The sequence below is a fragment of the Mus pahari genome, chromosome 2 (genome assembly GCF_900095145.1).
Source record: "Mus pahari chromosome 2, PAHARI_EIJ_v1.1, whole genome shotgun sequence".
Classification (NCBI taxonomy): domain Eukaryota; kingdom Metazoa; phylum Chordata; class Mammalia; order Rodentia; family Muridae; genus Mus; species Mus pahari.
The window spans coordinates 118,053,960-118,071,173 of NC_034591.1; the positions used below are offsets into that span (position 1 = coordinate 118,053,960).

Genomic DNA, 17,214 nt, shown 5'->3' on the forward strand with positions numbered 1-17,214 from the left:
GGGATCAGAATCACAGAGGCGCCCAGCCTGGGCTCATCAAATACAAGAGGGAATTCGGAAAAGCTCCAGCCTCATGCGTGCTTCTCCATTTTGGTAAGATTTCCACAAAGATGATGGGAATCTGTGAGCTCATTCCTCTGGTTTAGTAAAGTGGGAAGGGCTACCACCCCCACCCAGCATTTAAAATGTTGTCCCAGACAGATGACGTTCATCATTTTATCTACTACATATCGTCTCTGACAAGGCTGTCAGTTTTTAAAAACAAAACTTTGTTTTTGAAACTGTGGTTTTGGCTAAAAGCTACAGGAATTCCACCATAAATCTCCCGTCACTCCCCTTGAGTGAAAACACTGTGCAGCAAGTCACTGCCCACACTATGTCAGAGTCCAGACCCAGCACTGACTGCATCCCGTTTTGATCACGTCTCTGCACACCCCTCAACTCAGGTCATTTGATTACATCTAGCTGCCCCAAATCCTACCCCTGCCCTAGGGGACCTCTAGGTCTTATAAGCACTGCCAAATCCACTGTTTTCTATCTCAGTGATCTTCAAGTACTTTCAAAAATGTGTGTGTGTGTGTGTGTGTGTGTGTGTGTGTGTAGACAAAACACAGTTTATGAACCCAGGCATAGGGGTGCTTATGGAGAAAACCAACACTCAGGAGGCTGAGGCAAGAAAAATCAAATGTTCTGGGCCAGGGTGGACTCATAGCAAAAGCCTGTCTCTAAATCTAAACGTTCCTTTAATTGAGCAGAGTCCTATTTGTTTCCAGAACTCAGTTCAGTGGTCCTTCTCTCAGATGCCTTCTCCTTCAGAGCATCTCTAGTGGCATGGTCCTCTCCTACTACATCAGTCTCTCCTTGAAAATGTGAGCCCCAGGAGGGTGGGTGGGACATCCCCATCTCTGCAGGGCTGGCACCTTCTCCTACTTCAGGATTCAATCAGCTATCTCCTCTAGGCTTTCCTGACTGCCACTAATAATGATGCTCTTTCCACCCCATTTTTCCCAGTCTATGGTTGACACGTAGATTTGTTTTGTGTCTGACAACCCCAATCCACACCCAGCAATCACTCCCTGACTACAGGGTCCCAGTCTCTTTGGCCTCTACTGTACCTATCAGTCTCTAGCAAATAACAGTGCTCAGTGTGTATTTGTTGAATGAGCAAATCTTGTTTTCTTGAACTATTTTTAGTTGGTAAACAAGGTCTAGCAGCACATGGTCAGTGCTAAACCAGAGGAAGAGACAGCAGGCACTCAGCTGATTCTCCTTAAATGCTGAGAGTCTGAAGAGCGTCCCTCGCCATCCCCAGAACTCTTCCTCAAGCCATTTTCCTCAAAGCTAAGCTAGCAGACAGGAATTTGGCCTCTTCCATCTAGAGGAGGGACCATTGAGGGATGGGATGGCCAAAGAGCTGACATGGCTTCCCAAGGAAGGGACTGAACCTTGTCCATGAGTAATGCCAAGGTGGCAAAGCATAGTTCAAGCTGTCATTTCCACATGGGGCACCCACAATCTAGCTCATTTGGGAGGTAACTGGTCATTCATGTCTAGCTACATCCATATCACACAATTTCATTCAGCTTTCCTGCTACACAATCTCTGAGGCAACCCTAAAGGCCAATGGCTTGAAAGAAAGGTCTGAGGCCAATGTTGTAAAGCAAGAGTTAAAAATGTCAGACACATACTACTGATCAATATGAACAGCCCTGAGTGTGAAAACATCACACACACACACACACACACACACACACACACACACACACACACACACACATACACTAATGCCAGCAAGCAGAATGAAGCTAGCGAGCATCCAGTCCTCATCCTCGACCTCTCTCCCAACCTCCACAGAGGAAAAAACCAAAACAAAAAACATTTTAGCAATTAACCCACCACACAGGGTCGGCCGCCGATGATATTGAATCCCAGGGAACCAGAGTCCCGATGCAGGACCAGAGTCAGGCTTTTGGTCTCTTCGCCCTGCAAGACAACAAACGAGTTAAAACGTTGGTTTGCAAACAGGAAATTGAGGGTAGCAGTTTCTTCTTATGCAAGGAGTCTCAAGACTATGGAGCTAATTGCTTTATAAATTCTTATCTCTTGAGAAGCTTGGCAGAGGAAACTTTTAGAACCCAATCTGAAATTCAGCCCTGCCTTTAGGACCTTGCAGACATGCCTGGGATGACCACAGAGGAATGTCTGGAGGCGTCCAGACAAGCCCCCAATCATTCATTATTGATGACTCCTAGGTCTACAGATGCCGTCTTCTTTTGGCCCGCTGGACTCTGCCTGTCTAGACGGCCACTCCCTGTTTCTCTATACTTCTCAAGGACGGCATTCATGTCACATCACGAGAGGGTCAAATGGCAATCCTCTCGGAAGTGTGAGCACATGCAATGGCCTGTCAATATCATCTCTGTTTGGGAGACACAGTGGTGTGTGTGTGTAAGCAACTGTCAGATGCAAAATGTGGACTGAAAGCAGAAAACCCTGAACAGTGCTCCAGAGGGGAAGGGCTCATTTTCACACAGTCATTACTGACTGATATGTAGGAAATGGAGAACCCCTTAACACAAGACATGCTGGGGAGAGCTAGACATCATGACAGCCTCAGATCCAACAAGCTGTAGTCACCTGGACAGGTCACACAGGCAGCCGAAAGGGACAGAGATGCCAGGCACCTCAGCTAACACTCTTAAGCGATAGGAGAGCAGTAAAAATAGAGCCATCTCGTGTATGAACTGTTACTTCTTGTTCTGTGACATACGCACATTAAGTTCACTAACACAGCTTCAAATATTTTTCTAGTGAGACAGTTTCCAGCTCTCTGTATTGGACACCGGAAATTCATCCAGATGGACTGGAAGTCCATCTCTTACTGTGCTCTCTTAGAAGGGTGAAAAGTTAGAAATACATGGTACTTTGAACAAGTTATCGCACATGGCTTACATGCCTGGCTTTCATAACAATCGGTGATGGAAACTGTACAGTTACACACTAATCCAAGGCAGATGACTGTGCTCTGACAACCTCGAATGGTGCACAAAGAAGAATGCAGGATCAAATGAACCCAAAGTTTACTTTCAAATCTACTGTGTGAGAATCATGAAGGTAGATGGAAGGGAGGGAGGGGGGACCAAAGGAGGGAGCAAATTAGGAAGAGAAGGGAGGAGAGGGAAGGGAAGGGTGGGAAGGAGGAAGAAAAAGAGGGTGGGAGGGAAGGAGAGGAGTAAAAAAAATATTGTTATGCTCCATTTCCAATGGCAACAGCTAATATTTTCAGTTTTTGCTATATGCCAAAAGTTATACTCAACGTGAACTGCTTTATTTCATTTACTAATGCACACAGTTTTATAAACTGATGCTATTTCCATCCTCCAAATATAGGTGAAAGATTGTGCCCAAGATATTACCTGTCAATGAGCTAATATTTAGACGAACAGCCTCCAAGTCTACCCATGCTGCTTTGCTTCAGGATGGCATATAGAAGGCATTTCTATGCAGGGCTACAAAATCTATACCCTGTCCTCTTGGCTGCTACTGCTAAAATGTCAGGAAAGAGGTTCAGTGTAGGAAGGTTTGCCCAGGATTCAGAAACAGAACAAACTCCTGAAACTGTCAAAGAATGCTACCTGAGATGCTCAGGGACTTGACCTTGGGTATCTTTGGAAGGATTAAGACAGCCATGCCCCAAACAGAATATTCCTCCGCTCAGCAGCAGCTTGCAAAGAACCTTTCCCAACAATCAAGTTGGCCTGCAATTCCTCGCTGGAGGCAATCCACGAGAAGAAAGGAGGCTGCTCCACAGCCACCTTGAATGAGTCTGGTGCCCAGACTGGATTCCGATGGCAGAATATCACCTCGGGCTGAGCCACAGCAGTAAGCGAAGGTGTAGGAGAGTCGCCAGGGATGGGATGCTGAGATAGCTAAGCTGAAGGTCAGCAGGAACTGAATTCTTTCATTTCTCCACCCCACTACCAAACACCATGCTCTGTTCTCTTCCCACGGGCTTCATTCTGTGTTTCCTCTCCCACTGTGTTCTCCAACAACCTTCACTTGCTCAGTTTTGCAGGTGAGCTATGAATTAGGGCTTCCACCATCAGATTCCATATAAACATCAGACTTAGAAACATTCATCTCTGAAAAACTTTGTAATCTGTTCCTGGGTGCAAAATATGTCAGAAAAGAGTTGTAGAAAAATGGTTTCCATTCAATTACGTTTCACCAACTAAAGGGAAGTATGCAGGGGTGTGTTCGAGAGCTCTCACCCATGCTGCCGTCCTGACAAGTTATACTTTGGTCTAGTGGTGTCTTCCACTTAAGGGACTATTTAAGCAGTACTGGATCATTTGGGGGTTTATTCCAAGCCATGCTATGCAACTATCTCCAAAATTCAGAGTAGGGGGATCAGACACGGGAAAGGGTCCAACTTAATGTGAACAGCTGATTAAGCGACACACCTGTCTCTCAATACAGGGGCACAGGGGCAATCACATACAGGCTCAAGGTTAAACAGAAATAAAGTGGGAGCCCAGAGACTAGAACTGAGGTCTGGGAAACTCCAGCACCCTTGCTGTCTGTGGGATGATTGCAAATGTTGGCACCCTGTCCTAAATCTGTCTGCACCATAGTAATAGCAAAAGGCTGAACACTCCTGGATTATATGATACGGCAGCTTTTAAAGTTGAACAGGCATCCTGGATTCTATAACAGTGGAGACTGGGCATGTTTTTCAGAGCTTGCTAAATCCTGAAAGTACCATGCCCCTGACACCAACAGCACCTTAGGTAAAATCTTGTAAGTCATGACTTGAAGTCATTTTCCTGATCCACAGAAAGGGATTAATAGCTTCTTCTCATGCCACGGGTACCACGATAACAGATGATACAGGCAATACCTCACAAGGATCCACGTAAGCCTGAGTATACCGGCCCATAGGAAGTGCTCAAGACATAAGCAAGGCTGGATGCTGAGATGGACCTGGCTCAGCACTGATGCTGGGATGTTCCTTAACCCATCAGTCACGATTCCCCCAAATCCATTCACTGGAGAATAGCTTAGTCGATAGTAAGGCAAGCTTGAAGAACTGGCACCGAAAATAAAAGAAATTTTAAAAATAAACAAAAAGGAAGGTACTACTCTTGTGTTGCATCCCTCCCTTTTTTCCAAGACTGTAAAAGTAACTCTAGAATACCGATGGAAAAAAATCCCAGGTAGACACATTTCACACTGGGGAGGGCACGTGTGATGAGAAAAAAAAAAAGCAAGGCAGGCAGCTCAGACTCTGAGCAAAGCTCAGCCTAGACGGGCAGACAAGAAGGTGGGCTGTAGCCTGGTCTACAAAGTGAGTTCCAGGACAGCCAGGGCTATACAGAGAAACCCTGTCTCGAAAAAACAAAACAAAAAAAATTGCATAATAAATTTATTTAAGTATCTCCTGGGTACCAGATTCTAAACAAGGCACTGAAGCTACGGAGATAACAAATATTAAATTCCTTTCTTTGAAGACCTTAGATTCCTAACACGGGAATCAATGATAAAACAGGCAGGACCGGGTCAGGCATGGTGGCACACACCTTTAATCCCAGCACTCAGGAGGCAGAGGCAGGCGGATTTCTGAGTTCGAGGCCAGCCTGGTCTACAAAGTGAGTTCCAGGACAGCCAGGGCTATACAGAGAAACCCTGTCTCGAAAAAACAAAACAAAAACAAACAAACAAACAAAAAACCAAAAACAAACAAAAAAGCAGGCAGGACCAGGGATGCACAACTCAGTGTGTGTGAGGGAAGGGAAGGATGGCATGTGATCCAAGGGATGAGCATTGGGAGCTAATGAATACAGAGCACCTAGTGTGTGGTAGGTGTGGGACTATAGGTGTGGCGCTATACTCTTAATTGTCTTTTGGTTATTAAGAATAATAAATATAACATTAATAAAAACTAAAAAAAAAAAAAAAGAAGGTGGGCTGTGGGCCAGCAGAACGGTAATGGGACACGGGACACGGGGCATGGCCAGGCAGAGGAGGAGGAGGCCCTAGAAGCAAAGCAGATGGAAAGTAGATGCCACTTGTATTCGCGCAGACCCAAGAAACTGTGAGCTTGACTCTGAGTTGTGGAGGCAGAAGGGAGAAGGGGAGCAGGGTCCGTAGGGAGGGCCGCACACTCAGGTCAGCAACCAGGCTTAAGGCTGAGAAGAAGAAAGCAAGAGAAGAAGACAGCAGCAAGTGGAAGTCAGGAAAGCCTTCTTCGGGAGCTTTGCCTTCAGATGTCCAGGCTCTGTAACAGTGCTCACGTCTCTTCCCTTGGACCCCATAGACAGAGGAGCACATCACTGGATGGGAAAGAGATTTGAGTGATTATCATTGTTTCTTGTAGCTGGACAGACAGATCTAACGCATACTGACAAGCTACCACCATTCTAGAACTCTAGCTAAGAAGACAGCTGGCTCTTTAGTGTGATGTTGGTCTCCTTGGGCTAGCCTTACATCTTTAAGGGAAGAAAAAGGACACATTAACATTAGAGAAGGGGCTGTACTCAAACAAGGGCATGAAATCTCCGGAGGCCCCAGGCCAGGAGGCCACAAGAAAAAAATAGAAGCCTACTTCCCAGGACTATTAATGTGATATTGCTTAAAATCCCTCTTTCCTCTTCCAATATGGACCTGTTGGATCATCTGAACTCTCAGCTGCTTCTGCTTTCAACTCTACAGCCAGCTATTTAAGAATTTGGGGAGTGAAGGAAACTTCAGGATGGAAGTCACATATTCCATGTACTGCCACAAACCTCTTAATGATGCTGTTTCCCCTTCAAGGATTTTTTTTTACTTAAAGGCAGACCACATATATGAGTGGTCCCGTGGGATGCTATATCCTGGCGTCAGCCTGGTGTAACCAGACTTTTATCATGTCCTCATGTGCCAGAACTGCCTAACGCATTTCTCTGTTCATCTCGTTACGTGATGTGTTGTTCCACTTTGATTGTCTGGAAGACACTCCGATAAGGACGGCTCTCTCAGCACTGAAGAGTATGACCTGACCTCTAGGGACAAAGTCCCTATGCATTTCAGTCCTCTTCTGTCACATTTCTCTGGCTTCAGAAGCTTGGACTCAGGCTATCACTAATCAGTATGTCTCTTTCAGCATCCATCTCTGCCGCTGCCACTATGAACTCTTTCAAAAACTCCTTTTTGAAAGCGAGGGCTGTTCCTGGCTGGCTCAGTGCAGTGGTGGGTTCCTGGAACAGGGCTAGCTGAACTGGAAAGCTGCCCAGTGGGGTACAGGGGAAATGGAACTGACCGACCTGTCTGACCGACCACAGGGCCGTCTGGGGTGACAGGACACCTCTCAGCTTCAGATTAGCCAAGTTCCCTGAGGCCCACGCAGCTGGGAAACAGGCCTGTCTGTTGACTAGTGACATGAAAGTGCTGTATATTTGGCTGTCGCCAAGCAAAGAATGCGCAGAGCTGGGGGTTGGAGGGACAGAGACAGAGCCATCTGCCAGAAGTTCTGTAAGGAAGGGCTGGGGATGTCTTCACTCCCTACACTTGGAGCCTTTTGTCCTCTTTGTAGTTCAGCCTTTGCCATTCTCAATGAAGGAGCATAGCCTAAGCCCTCCTTGTAATTCAAATTCCAGTTGAAATAAAGGATCTCAGAGAAAGAACAGAAGAAGGGGGACACTGAGCCTAAGGCAGAGGCGGGTGATGGAGATGATACTTGAATACAAGTTTCAGTTGGATGAGACAAGCCAGGATGTATGACTTCCCAGGACAGTGTAGAGAGAACAGAGAGAGATGAAGGGCCCAGGAAGACAGGTACATGGGACCAAAGGACAGCTTCTGCAGGGATTTTAGTTCTGCCAAATCACACGTACACATCTGCAAGCCAAACAGCATGTATCTGGAGAATAACATAACAGAGACAAAGTGTCCTCACTTCTGCTCTACTCAAAAGTTTGCCGCATCATCTCAACAAATGGCAGAATCCCCGAGGGTTTGATTCTGTATCTCCACGAGCTAAGCTCCACATACGCATCTCTTCATTTTTCTCATTGACTCCCTTGCTTTCCTCGAGACGGTTCATAAGCGATTCATGGAAACAACCAAACACGATGTGAAACACCACTGCCATCAGAACCTCAAAGGCAACATCCCCGACGTGTCCATCAAGGGCGTGTTCTGCTGTGAAAATGTGTGTGCCCTCAATATCCAGATATTAGGGGGTTGGGAGCTGGCTCAGTCAGTAAGGTGCATGCCGCACAAGCAATAAGACTGTCCTAAGAGGTGGTGGTACACACAGGGCTGGGGACGTGGAGACTGCTGGATCCCCGGGGACCTCTGGGTAACCAACCTACCATACATACCAAGTTCAACACCACTCAAAGATTAAGTCTCAAAAACTAAGGTGGACATTACCTGAGGAATAACACTGAATGTTGGCCTCTGCCCTATAGAGCCCCCTCCCTGCACATACACATGTATGTATATGTACAGACAACTTAAGACATTTTAACAATTTTGTTGAAATCATATTTAAGGGCAATACTATTAGTAGAAGAAGGAAGGCATGTTGAAAGGTGTTTAGGAATCAGTGCCTTCAAAAAAGGCCCCAAAGGGCCTCTTACCTCATCTATAAAGGCATGGGGAAACACACACACACACACACACACACACACACACACACACAAAACAAAACATTGTCTGTGAACCAAGGCTGCTTCAGGCCTTCACCCAACAACACTGAATGTGCCACGTTTGTCTTCTTGGGTTTCTCAGACTCCAGACCTTAAGAAACCAATTCCTATTGTTTACAAGCTGCCCAATTTATGGCATTTCTTGTTACAGCAATCCAAATGGACTAAACAGGGTGGATAAGAGTTTGCAAATGTTTGTTTTGAATGCATTCTCATTATGAAGCACAGGACAAGCCTTGAATGCCATCCTCCTGCTGCAGCCCTCTGAGTAGCATGGTAAGAAATTTTAAACATCCAAAGACCCACCCAAAGTATTTTCTTTGCCAAATTACAGAGAGCAAAGTCTACTTCACTTAGCAACTGTAAAGCCATTATTTTCCTGTTTATAGGAACTGGGAGTTCTTCTCAGCATCCCTGAACATCAGGGGGAAGACACACATGGTCCTTTAGGCCACAGTGTCTAAGATCTCATAGCCAGCTCTACTCTGGATAGCTTGCATCCAACCCTGACCCTCAACTTGATGGGACTCCTGTCCCTCTCTTCATGTTCCTGCAGCAAAGCTATGAGTACCTGAAAACAGCTACTAGCAAACAGGGTGAACTGTCTGCCAAGGACTCATCTGGCATACCCATCCCCAGTTTCCAAGGTTGTGGTTGCTGCAGGCCACACTCAAACCAAGGTTATACGCTCCCTCTGCCCTGTTACACACCGGCAATTACACATATGGCAATGGATGAGAAAGATGGCCACCCAAGCCCATCTGGTAGTTATTTTCTTTACAAGAGTAATCATTGCCTTATACCAATCTCTTTCTTATTGGAACTAGATTATTAAGGCACCATTACTGGGGCCAGGGGGAGAAGGGTAACCTGACAGACACAAAGCTTGGATCGACAAATAATAAGAGTTAGGGTGATTTCAATTCATAAGTAGGTGTCTGACTGCGCCCTTGAGCTAAAGATGCTCATTTTTGCCTTAGTACCAAAGTCCACCACAGTACCTGGTACTTAAGGACATAGGGAACTGAACAACAGAATATATTTGGGACAATTTTATCTATTTCCCACCCTGAACCCCTCTTAAGATAACTTGGAGAAAAAAATGAAAGAAATAAAATGCTATAATCGCCTCCTGGACACTATCATTTTGTTTGGTTGTTTGGTTGTTTGGCTGTTTGGTTGGTTTTTATCTGCATTGCCTGAGTGTCTCTGCTAGCCAAACTGTGGTCTGTACTCCCTATGCATTGCGTAGGATCTGTGAACATGACAATTTCTGCAAGGGGAGGAAATCCATGCACTGGAAGGCAAGAAAAACCAGCAGAAGGAGCCAGGCAGCACATCGGTCAAGGTACTCAATTGTCTGGGCTCTGACCTGTCTATAGTAGGGAGTGACCAGGTCTCCCTGAGAATGAACTAGAGACTCCATTCACACTCCAGACCAACACAGAGCTAGGCACAAATGACAATGATCCTTTGGAAGCCCGTGGGAGACTGCAAGAGAGTACTTCTCAGAATGATAAACTAGTCCTCTTTTATTTTTTTTAAAATTTTAGTTAAAATATAATTATATATTTCCCCCTCCCTTCTTCTACCCCCCATGCTTCCCTTCTCTTTCTCAAATGTGAGCTCTTTTTCTATGACTATTATTGATGTGTGTGTATGCGTGCATAAATATGGAAGTATGTAAATACAACGTGATGTATCTGTTTAGGACTGCTTATATGTATATGATTTCAGGAGTGACTAATTGGTATTGGATAAAGTATTCTTATTTTGATGAAAGTGTATGAGATTGAAGTCAGGAAAAACTAGGTTTAAAGGCAGCTTTGCCCTTACCATCTCATTTCTAGTTTTAGCCAAACTGGTTTAGAATGTGTCTGGGTTTTTTGTTGGTTGGTTGGTTGGTTGGTTGGTTAGTTGGCTGGCTGGTAGGTTGGTTGGTTGGTTGGTTGGTTGGTTGGTTAGTGCCTTAGTTAGGGTTTTACTGCTGTGAACAGACAACATGACCAAGGCAAGTCTTACAAAAAACAACATTTAATTGGGGCTGGCTTACAGGTTCAGAGGTTCAGTCCATTATCATCAAGGCTGGAGCATGGCAGCATCCAGGCAGGCATGGTGCAGGAGGAGCTGAGAGTTCTACATCTTCATCCAAAGGCTGCTAGTGGAAGACTGACTTCCAGGCACCTAGGGTGAGGGTCTTATGCCCACACCCACAGTGACACACCTATTCCAACCATGTCACACCCATTCTAACAAGGTCACACCTCTAAATGGTGCCACTCCCTGGTCCAAAAATATACAAACCATCACAGTTTTTTTTTTTTTTTTGGGTGGGGTAATATTTTTTTATTTTGTTTAGTTGTTGTTTTTTTTTCTGCTTTGTATGTGCATATGCGTGTACCTGTTCCTCTGTGTGTACACATAGATTCAAGTATGTGAAAGCCAGAAGTTAAGGGCTGCTGTCTTCCTCAATTGCTCTTCTCCACATATACATATACAAATGTCTATACATTTCGAGACTCACCAATTCAGCTAGGCTGGCTGGCAAGCAGGCAACAGGAATTCTCTGCTCTCTGCCTCCGTCCTGCTGACACTATAGGTATGCACTGCAGTGCTCACGTTTTACCTGAATGCTGGGGATTCAAATTCAGATCCTCAGTGCTTACATAGCAAGCTACCTCCTCAGTCCCTGGCTTCAAACATTTTATACCCTCTCCATGAAAATAAGAGAAAGCCAGCTGGAGAATTCCAATGCAACAAGAGTGGTGTCTCAAGACACTGTGTGGCACCTTCAGGTGTCAGCAGCAGTGATTCAGGTGTCAGCAGCAGTGAAACCTGCTGGGTACTTTTAAGGATGCTGGTTCCAGTCCGGTGAGAACTACCTGACACACAGATGCTCACCAGTGAGAACTACCTGATGCTCATCAGTGAGAATCACCTGACACATGGATGGTCACTTACCAAATCCACACCCAGAGAGGTATGCATCACCTCCAAACGCTAAAAGAACCACTCATACATTAATCTCAGAAGAATTTCCAACCCCAACAGTTATACACACTGACTCCAGGATAGCTAATATATCTGTAAACCAAATCTTCACCTTCTTTATAAATCACTGAAACGGAGTACAACTGTCAGCCCGCAGTTCTTTCAGCTGAAAGAGGCTGTTTTGTTAAACACACTAAGGAACAGCTATTTTCTAACACTTGTCTGAAACAAAGAACACCCAAGGGCAAACACCGGATAGACTCATTTCAAAGCCTTCGCACATCTGGAATACTTTCTTGACACAATTATTTGTTAAATTAACTTATCTCCAGTTCTAAATGGCCAAAAACAGTTTCAGCATTTGAAGCTTTTATACAACTTGATCCAGGTGGATCTCACAGAAGAAAAACAATGTCTTCCCAAAAACGTGGAAACAATTTGACATATGGATGACATAGGAAAACTTATTGTTTGTAATACAAGTCCATTCTTCATGAGCAACATGAATGGTTTTTATTGATGATAAGAGTGGTCATCTAGAATACAGGGCCCCCAATGGAGGAGCTAGAGAAAGTACCCAAGGAGCTGAAGGGGTCTGCAACCCTATAGGTGGAACAACAATAAGAACTAACCAGTACCCCCCAAAGCTCGTGTCTCTAGCTGCATATGTAGCAGAAGATGGCCTAGTCGGCCATCATTGGGAAGAGAGGCCCCTTGGTCTTGCAAACTTTATATGCCCCAGTACAGGGAAACACCAGGGCCAAGAAGTGAGAGTGGGTGGGTAGGGGAGCAGGGTGGGGAGGGTATAGGGGACTTTGGGGATAGAATTTGAAATGTAAATGAAGAAAATACCTAATAAAAAATTGGAAAAAAGTTAAAAAAAATACTCTCTTAAAAAGATATTTAATGTTGCTTCAAAAATTGAGAAATTTAAGTAACGTAGAAAGATATTAAGGATTTATGTAGCCATGTGAATAGTTGTTTAAATATATAAAATGCTGTAGATATTTTTGATACAATTGGTTTTAATTTTTATAATGTATAACAAAAATTCCTCCTGATATGATCTATGAAATGAATTTTTATATATTTCTCTTAGAGAGAAAAATATCATAACAAATAAATCCTGAAATTAAAAGAGAAAGAGAAAAAAAAAAAAAGAGTGGCCATCTAGTACTTAAGTGACACATGGGGAGAACTGTAGCAGGGAGGAGACAGTCCTCCACCAGACAGACCCTTCTAATTAGAGAGTTATAACTAGCATAAATTCCATGAACAAGGGAGAGCCTTAGGATGCCAGATATCATCTATAATATCAGAGAAGCCTGGCTTCTGGATGTAGTGATGCTGGACCACGACGGAAAGGAGACGAAGTCAGTTATTCACTAAGGAATAAACCTAAGGGTGGACAGACAGTCCCGGGGTAAGAGGGGAGAGGTAGAAAAGGAGCAAGTGCTGAGAAGTATGATTGGAAACACCATTCCAGGGAGAGAGAAAAAATCAGGTGTCAATCCTATCTCACTCTGTTCTGCTTTCTTTGCCTTGGGCAGGAGAAGGCAAAAGGTCTAGCAAACGGCATCCAGCTACATCCACTTGTTGGTGTTCTTTCTCTTGACTTCACTGAGTTCTGAGGGCTTTGTGGCTAAGCCTCCAGGCTCCTATCTAACTAACCATGGGCCTTTGCACCTGCTTTTCTCTCTCCCTGGAACAGTGTTTCCAATCATACTTCTCAGCACTTGCTCCTTTTCTACCTCTCCCCTCTTAGCCCGGGACTGTCTGTCCACCCTTAGGTTTATTCCTTAGTAAATAACTGACTTCGTCTCCTTTCCGTCGTGGTCCAGCATCACTACATCCAGAAGAAGCTGTTGCTAGTGATAGGTAAAGAACGATGTAAAATGAAAGATTTTGGGGAGGAGTGGCTGGTCCAGGCAGGAGATGATGCTGGGATGGGATGGCTGAAAAAAAGGTCAGTCTTCTTGTTCCTCATTATGGAGTGGCTGCAGGTGGATCTGATTATCACAGCTTAGGGAATGCTGCTCCTCAAGGTGTGCTGATGTCAGGGTACACCACTAGAGTAAGTAACACAGGCACAACAGGAGCCAGCCAGTACAAACGTTGGCTGTGTTGAAGTTGAGAACCTCTGACTGAGACAGAAGATTGTCTGAATGACTAAGAGCAGAGTAAACAGGTAGGCGCAAGACAGGTTAAGAGGTAAACCAGGATTCCATGATTGACTGGACCCAGAGGGTCAAAGGGCACAGAGATGAGCTTTAAGTGTCTTAATGATGCTGAAGTTATACCAAGGGCTTCAACCTTGCCAGAGAGCAAACAGGTAGGTAGGTCAGGGTGGGAAACCGAGGGTGGAAGCAAACCTCTTTAACTGAAGTATGGCACTCATGTCAGGCCTTCTACCAAGAGATGTGGCCTCAGGCAAATCAGAGGCATCTTCTTGGACCACTGCTGTTGATGTCAGCTTTAAAATAATATCCCCAGTCTTAAAATGTTTAGACAATGATCTGAAGGGTAGGAATTAATTCAATGGTTGAAGGCTCGCCCAACATTTATAAGGCTCCAGACTCCACCAACACTGCACAGAGGAAAAAATTCATAAAACAGAATTGGGGATATAAATCAGTGGTAGTATACTTGGTTAGCATGTACAAGAGCTCTAGGTTCCTAAGAGTAGCTAACGGGTGAGACTGTGGAAAATGGGTTTTACCACATTCTCCAAAGATTCCTAGCCCACAGGGGTCTGAAAAAGCAACAAAAACACTTCAACCAGGGCAAGCCACATGGTCCAATCTAGTCAAATCTGGGGTGCTCTGGTGTCAAAAACTGGATCAAGACAACCTGAAGAACGACAGATCCTTTATGAAGCAAGTTTTATTATATGCTTCAGTTTAGAACGGGGAAACAAACAATGGGCTTTAGAAAAATATGAAATAAAAGTTTTGATTCTGAGAGTTTCCAGGCAACTTAAATCCCTCTGACTCTGGAAAAGAATAAACAGAACCTAGGAGGGACAGAAAGTTGGCCCAATGAAATACACAAGTCCTTAAACAGCTCCTAACGGGAGGAGTTGGAGCTGACTATAGGAAGAGCTGACCCTCTCAGCAAAGCTCAAGGAGGGTTAACTTGGGAACAAGAGGAGCAAGCTTCCTTAAGAACTCATCTGAGGCTGGCTAAGGGTAAAAGCTGAGAAGCCAGCAATAGCAGTTTTTGGACCAGGACATCCTTGATTGTCCCCAAGCCTGGAGCAAAGGTCCCTGTGGGTCCTGAGCAGGGCTCCACCTTCAGGATGGAGTTTCTCTGTCTCTCAAAATCAACATCTTGTGCCTGAACTTAACAGCCCTGACTCTCTGCCCTTACTTACCCAACAGAGCTCCAAAACACATCCACAATTTTTATTCAAGCATCATATTTTTGATTCTAAGAGAGAGTTTACTCAAACATCCCAGAAAGAAAATAAAAAGTCAAGAAGTAATAATAAACTATCTCAACAGTGAATGATGTATGAACGCAGAAGGAGTGAATGGCTTATTTATAAATAAGCGTCACTTGTAAGACGACACAGGAAACCCAGACGACAGCATAAACAAGAGACACTTGGGAAAGCCTTTGCCCAAAGCCTGGCGCCTGATTGAAAAGCAAGCTCAACCCTCTGTCTGGGTGAACTGCAAGCTCACATCAGCCTCTTGTGCGCCTGTGCAGTCCTCTGTGAGCCTCCGAGCTGTAAATATTTGCCCTTCGCCCAGAGCTGGCCAGCTGTGGAGACTGCAGCTGACAGACAGGCCAGGGGCCAGAAAGGGGGTGAAGGGTAGAAACTTGCAGGCCCGGCCCCGGAATGCAGGCGTGGAAGAGGGAGGGAGGGAGGGGAAGTGGGGAGAACAGAGCAGACACAAGTCTCTGGGGGACACTCTCTCTGCCAGGCCACCTGGAGCAGCAGCCAGAGTGGCAGCAGCAGGGTCCACACCCCTTGCCAGGCAGCAGAAGCACCCAGCTGTTGAAAATGTGGCACGCTTGCTTGTAGGCAAACCAGCGATTTTCAAGTGAGGGAAATGCAGTTCCCTGGAGGACACTTGACAGTATCTGGAGACATTTTGGATTGTTGGAATTTGGAATGAAGTAGAGTGAGTGGCATGGTGTAAGTTGAAGCCAGGAGGAGTAGGGCTCAATGTGCTACAGAGCATCTGACAACAGAGACGCTCAGTAACAAAGCCTTTCCAAGCCCCCAAATGTCAGCACATGCGTAATAGATTGAGCCAAAGTCTAGTAAAAACCTCTCCTCTCTGGGAGGCAGAACCTAAATCCATGCCTTTCTCATGAGTCCCACTGTTGGGATTTGGACAGGTCAGTTCCCTCATCTATAAGGGTCAGATGGAGTGGAAAGCACCCCCCACACACACACACACATACACACACACATACACCACTATTGGTGGCCCTTAATAAATAGAGAATAACAGGTACCAGTGGTTAAACTGAGACAGGGCACAACTGTGGTTAAGAACAGGGCCTAATGCTGGGACCCTTTAATATAGTTCCTTATGTTGAAACTGTTTCTGGGCAATAAAATAAAATTACTTTATTGCTACTTCATAACTATAATTTTGTTACGATTACAAATTGTAAGTATCTGATGTGCAGGGTATCTAATATGAGACCCCAACCCACAGGTTGAAAAACCTCTATGCTAGAGAGACAAGTATGGTCAAAACCCACCTCTGAACCTTTAAAGCCCTGATCTAAGCACACGGTTGTCCCTCCAGGAACCACAGTTTCTCCACGTTCAAATTGGTAAGCATTGTACCTGTATTTTTTTATGAGGGCGGGGGGGGGGGGGAGGGGAGAGAGAGAGAGAGAGAGAGAGAGAGAGAGAGAGAGAGAGAGAGAAAGGAGAGAGAAGAGAAATGACTGAGAAGCACTGAAGCTGGTGAACCTCAGGAGGGGAGGTTGACATAATTCCCCTGATCAACAGGGCAGGGGAATGGTACAAGAGTGGTTTAAGGTAATTGCAGGTACTCTCAGCCTGGCACGGTGCCAGGCCATTTTCTACATCCTCACCTTGACGGAAACAACATCATTTGACACTCAGGTAAACCGAGGCACCTGTGGAGGCTAACCCACAAGCCACTCAGCTGGTTACCAAGAGGTGGAGATGTTTTAATTCAAGGAGACTACCACTTAATTATTACTTTCCAGTTATTGGAGCAAGTGGGTCGTTGAGTTCTTTCTCGACTGCCCAAATGAGTACTCCTATGGGGCCTGGCTGTGTTTTCCTGCTGTAAGTTGTTAGGAACCGTACTTTCCAACTTTAGAGGGGTTAAGCTACTTGCTCAAGGTCAGAAGCCTGTCCCTTGGCAGGAAAGTGCAAGTTTGAATCCAGCCTTTACAAGGGGGGCCAGGGGGGGGCTCTCTCCTGGCATCCCTTTCAAGCTGCACCATAAGGGCTGTGCTGCCCACCTTTCCCCCTTTGGATCGCAGCAGATACACTCCAGGTCACCCCATGGAGTGTCACATCCACTAGGACCAT

At 45.3% G+C, this 17,214-nt stretch overlaps 1 protein-coding gene across 1 annotated transcript in view; it reads right to left on the reverse strand.

The window, feature by feature from the left end:
• Positions 1–17,214, reverse strand: part of Pdzrn3 (PDZ domain containing ring finger 3) — a 227,974-nt gene that overhangs the window by 209,499 nt on the left and 1,261 nt on the right. Inside the window, exon 2 of the mRNA XM_021189748.2 lies at positions 1,897–1,983. Coding sequence (XP_021045407.1) covers positions 1,897–1,983 — 87 coding nt within the window. The remainder of the gene's footprint in view (positions 1–1,896; positions 1,984–17,214) is intronic.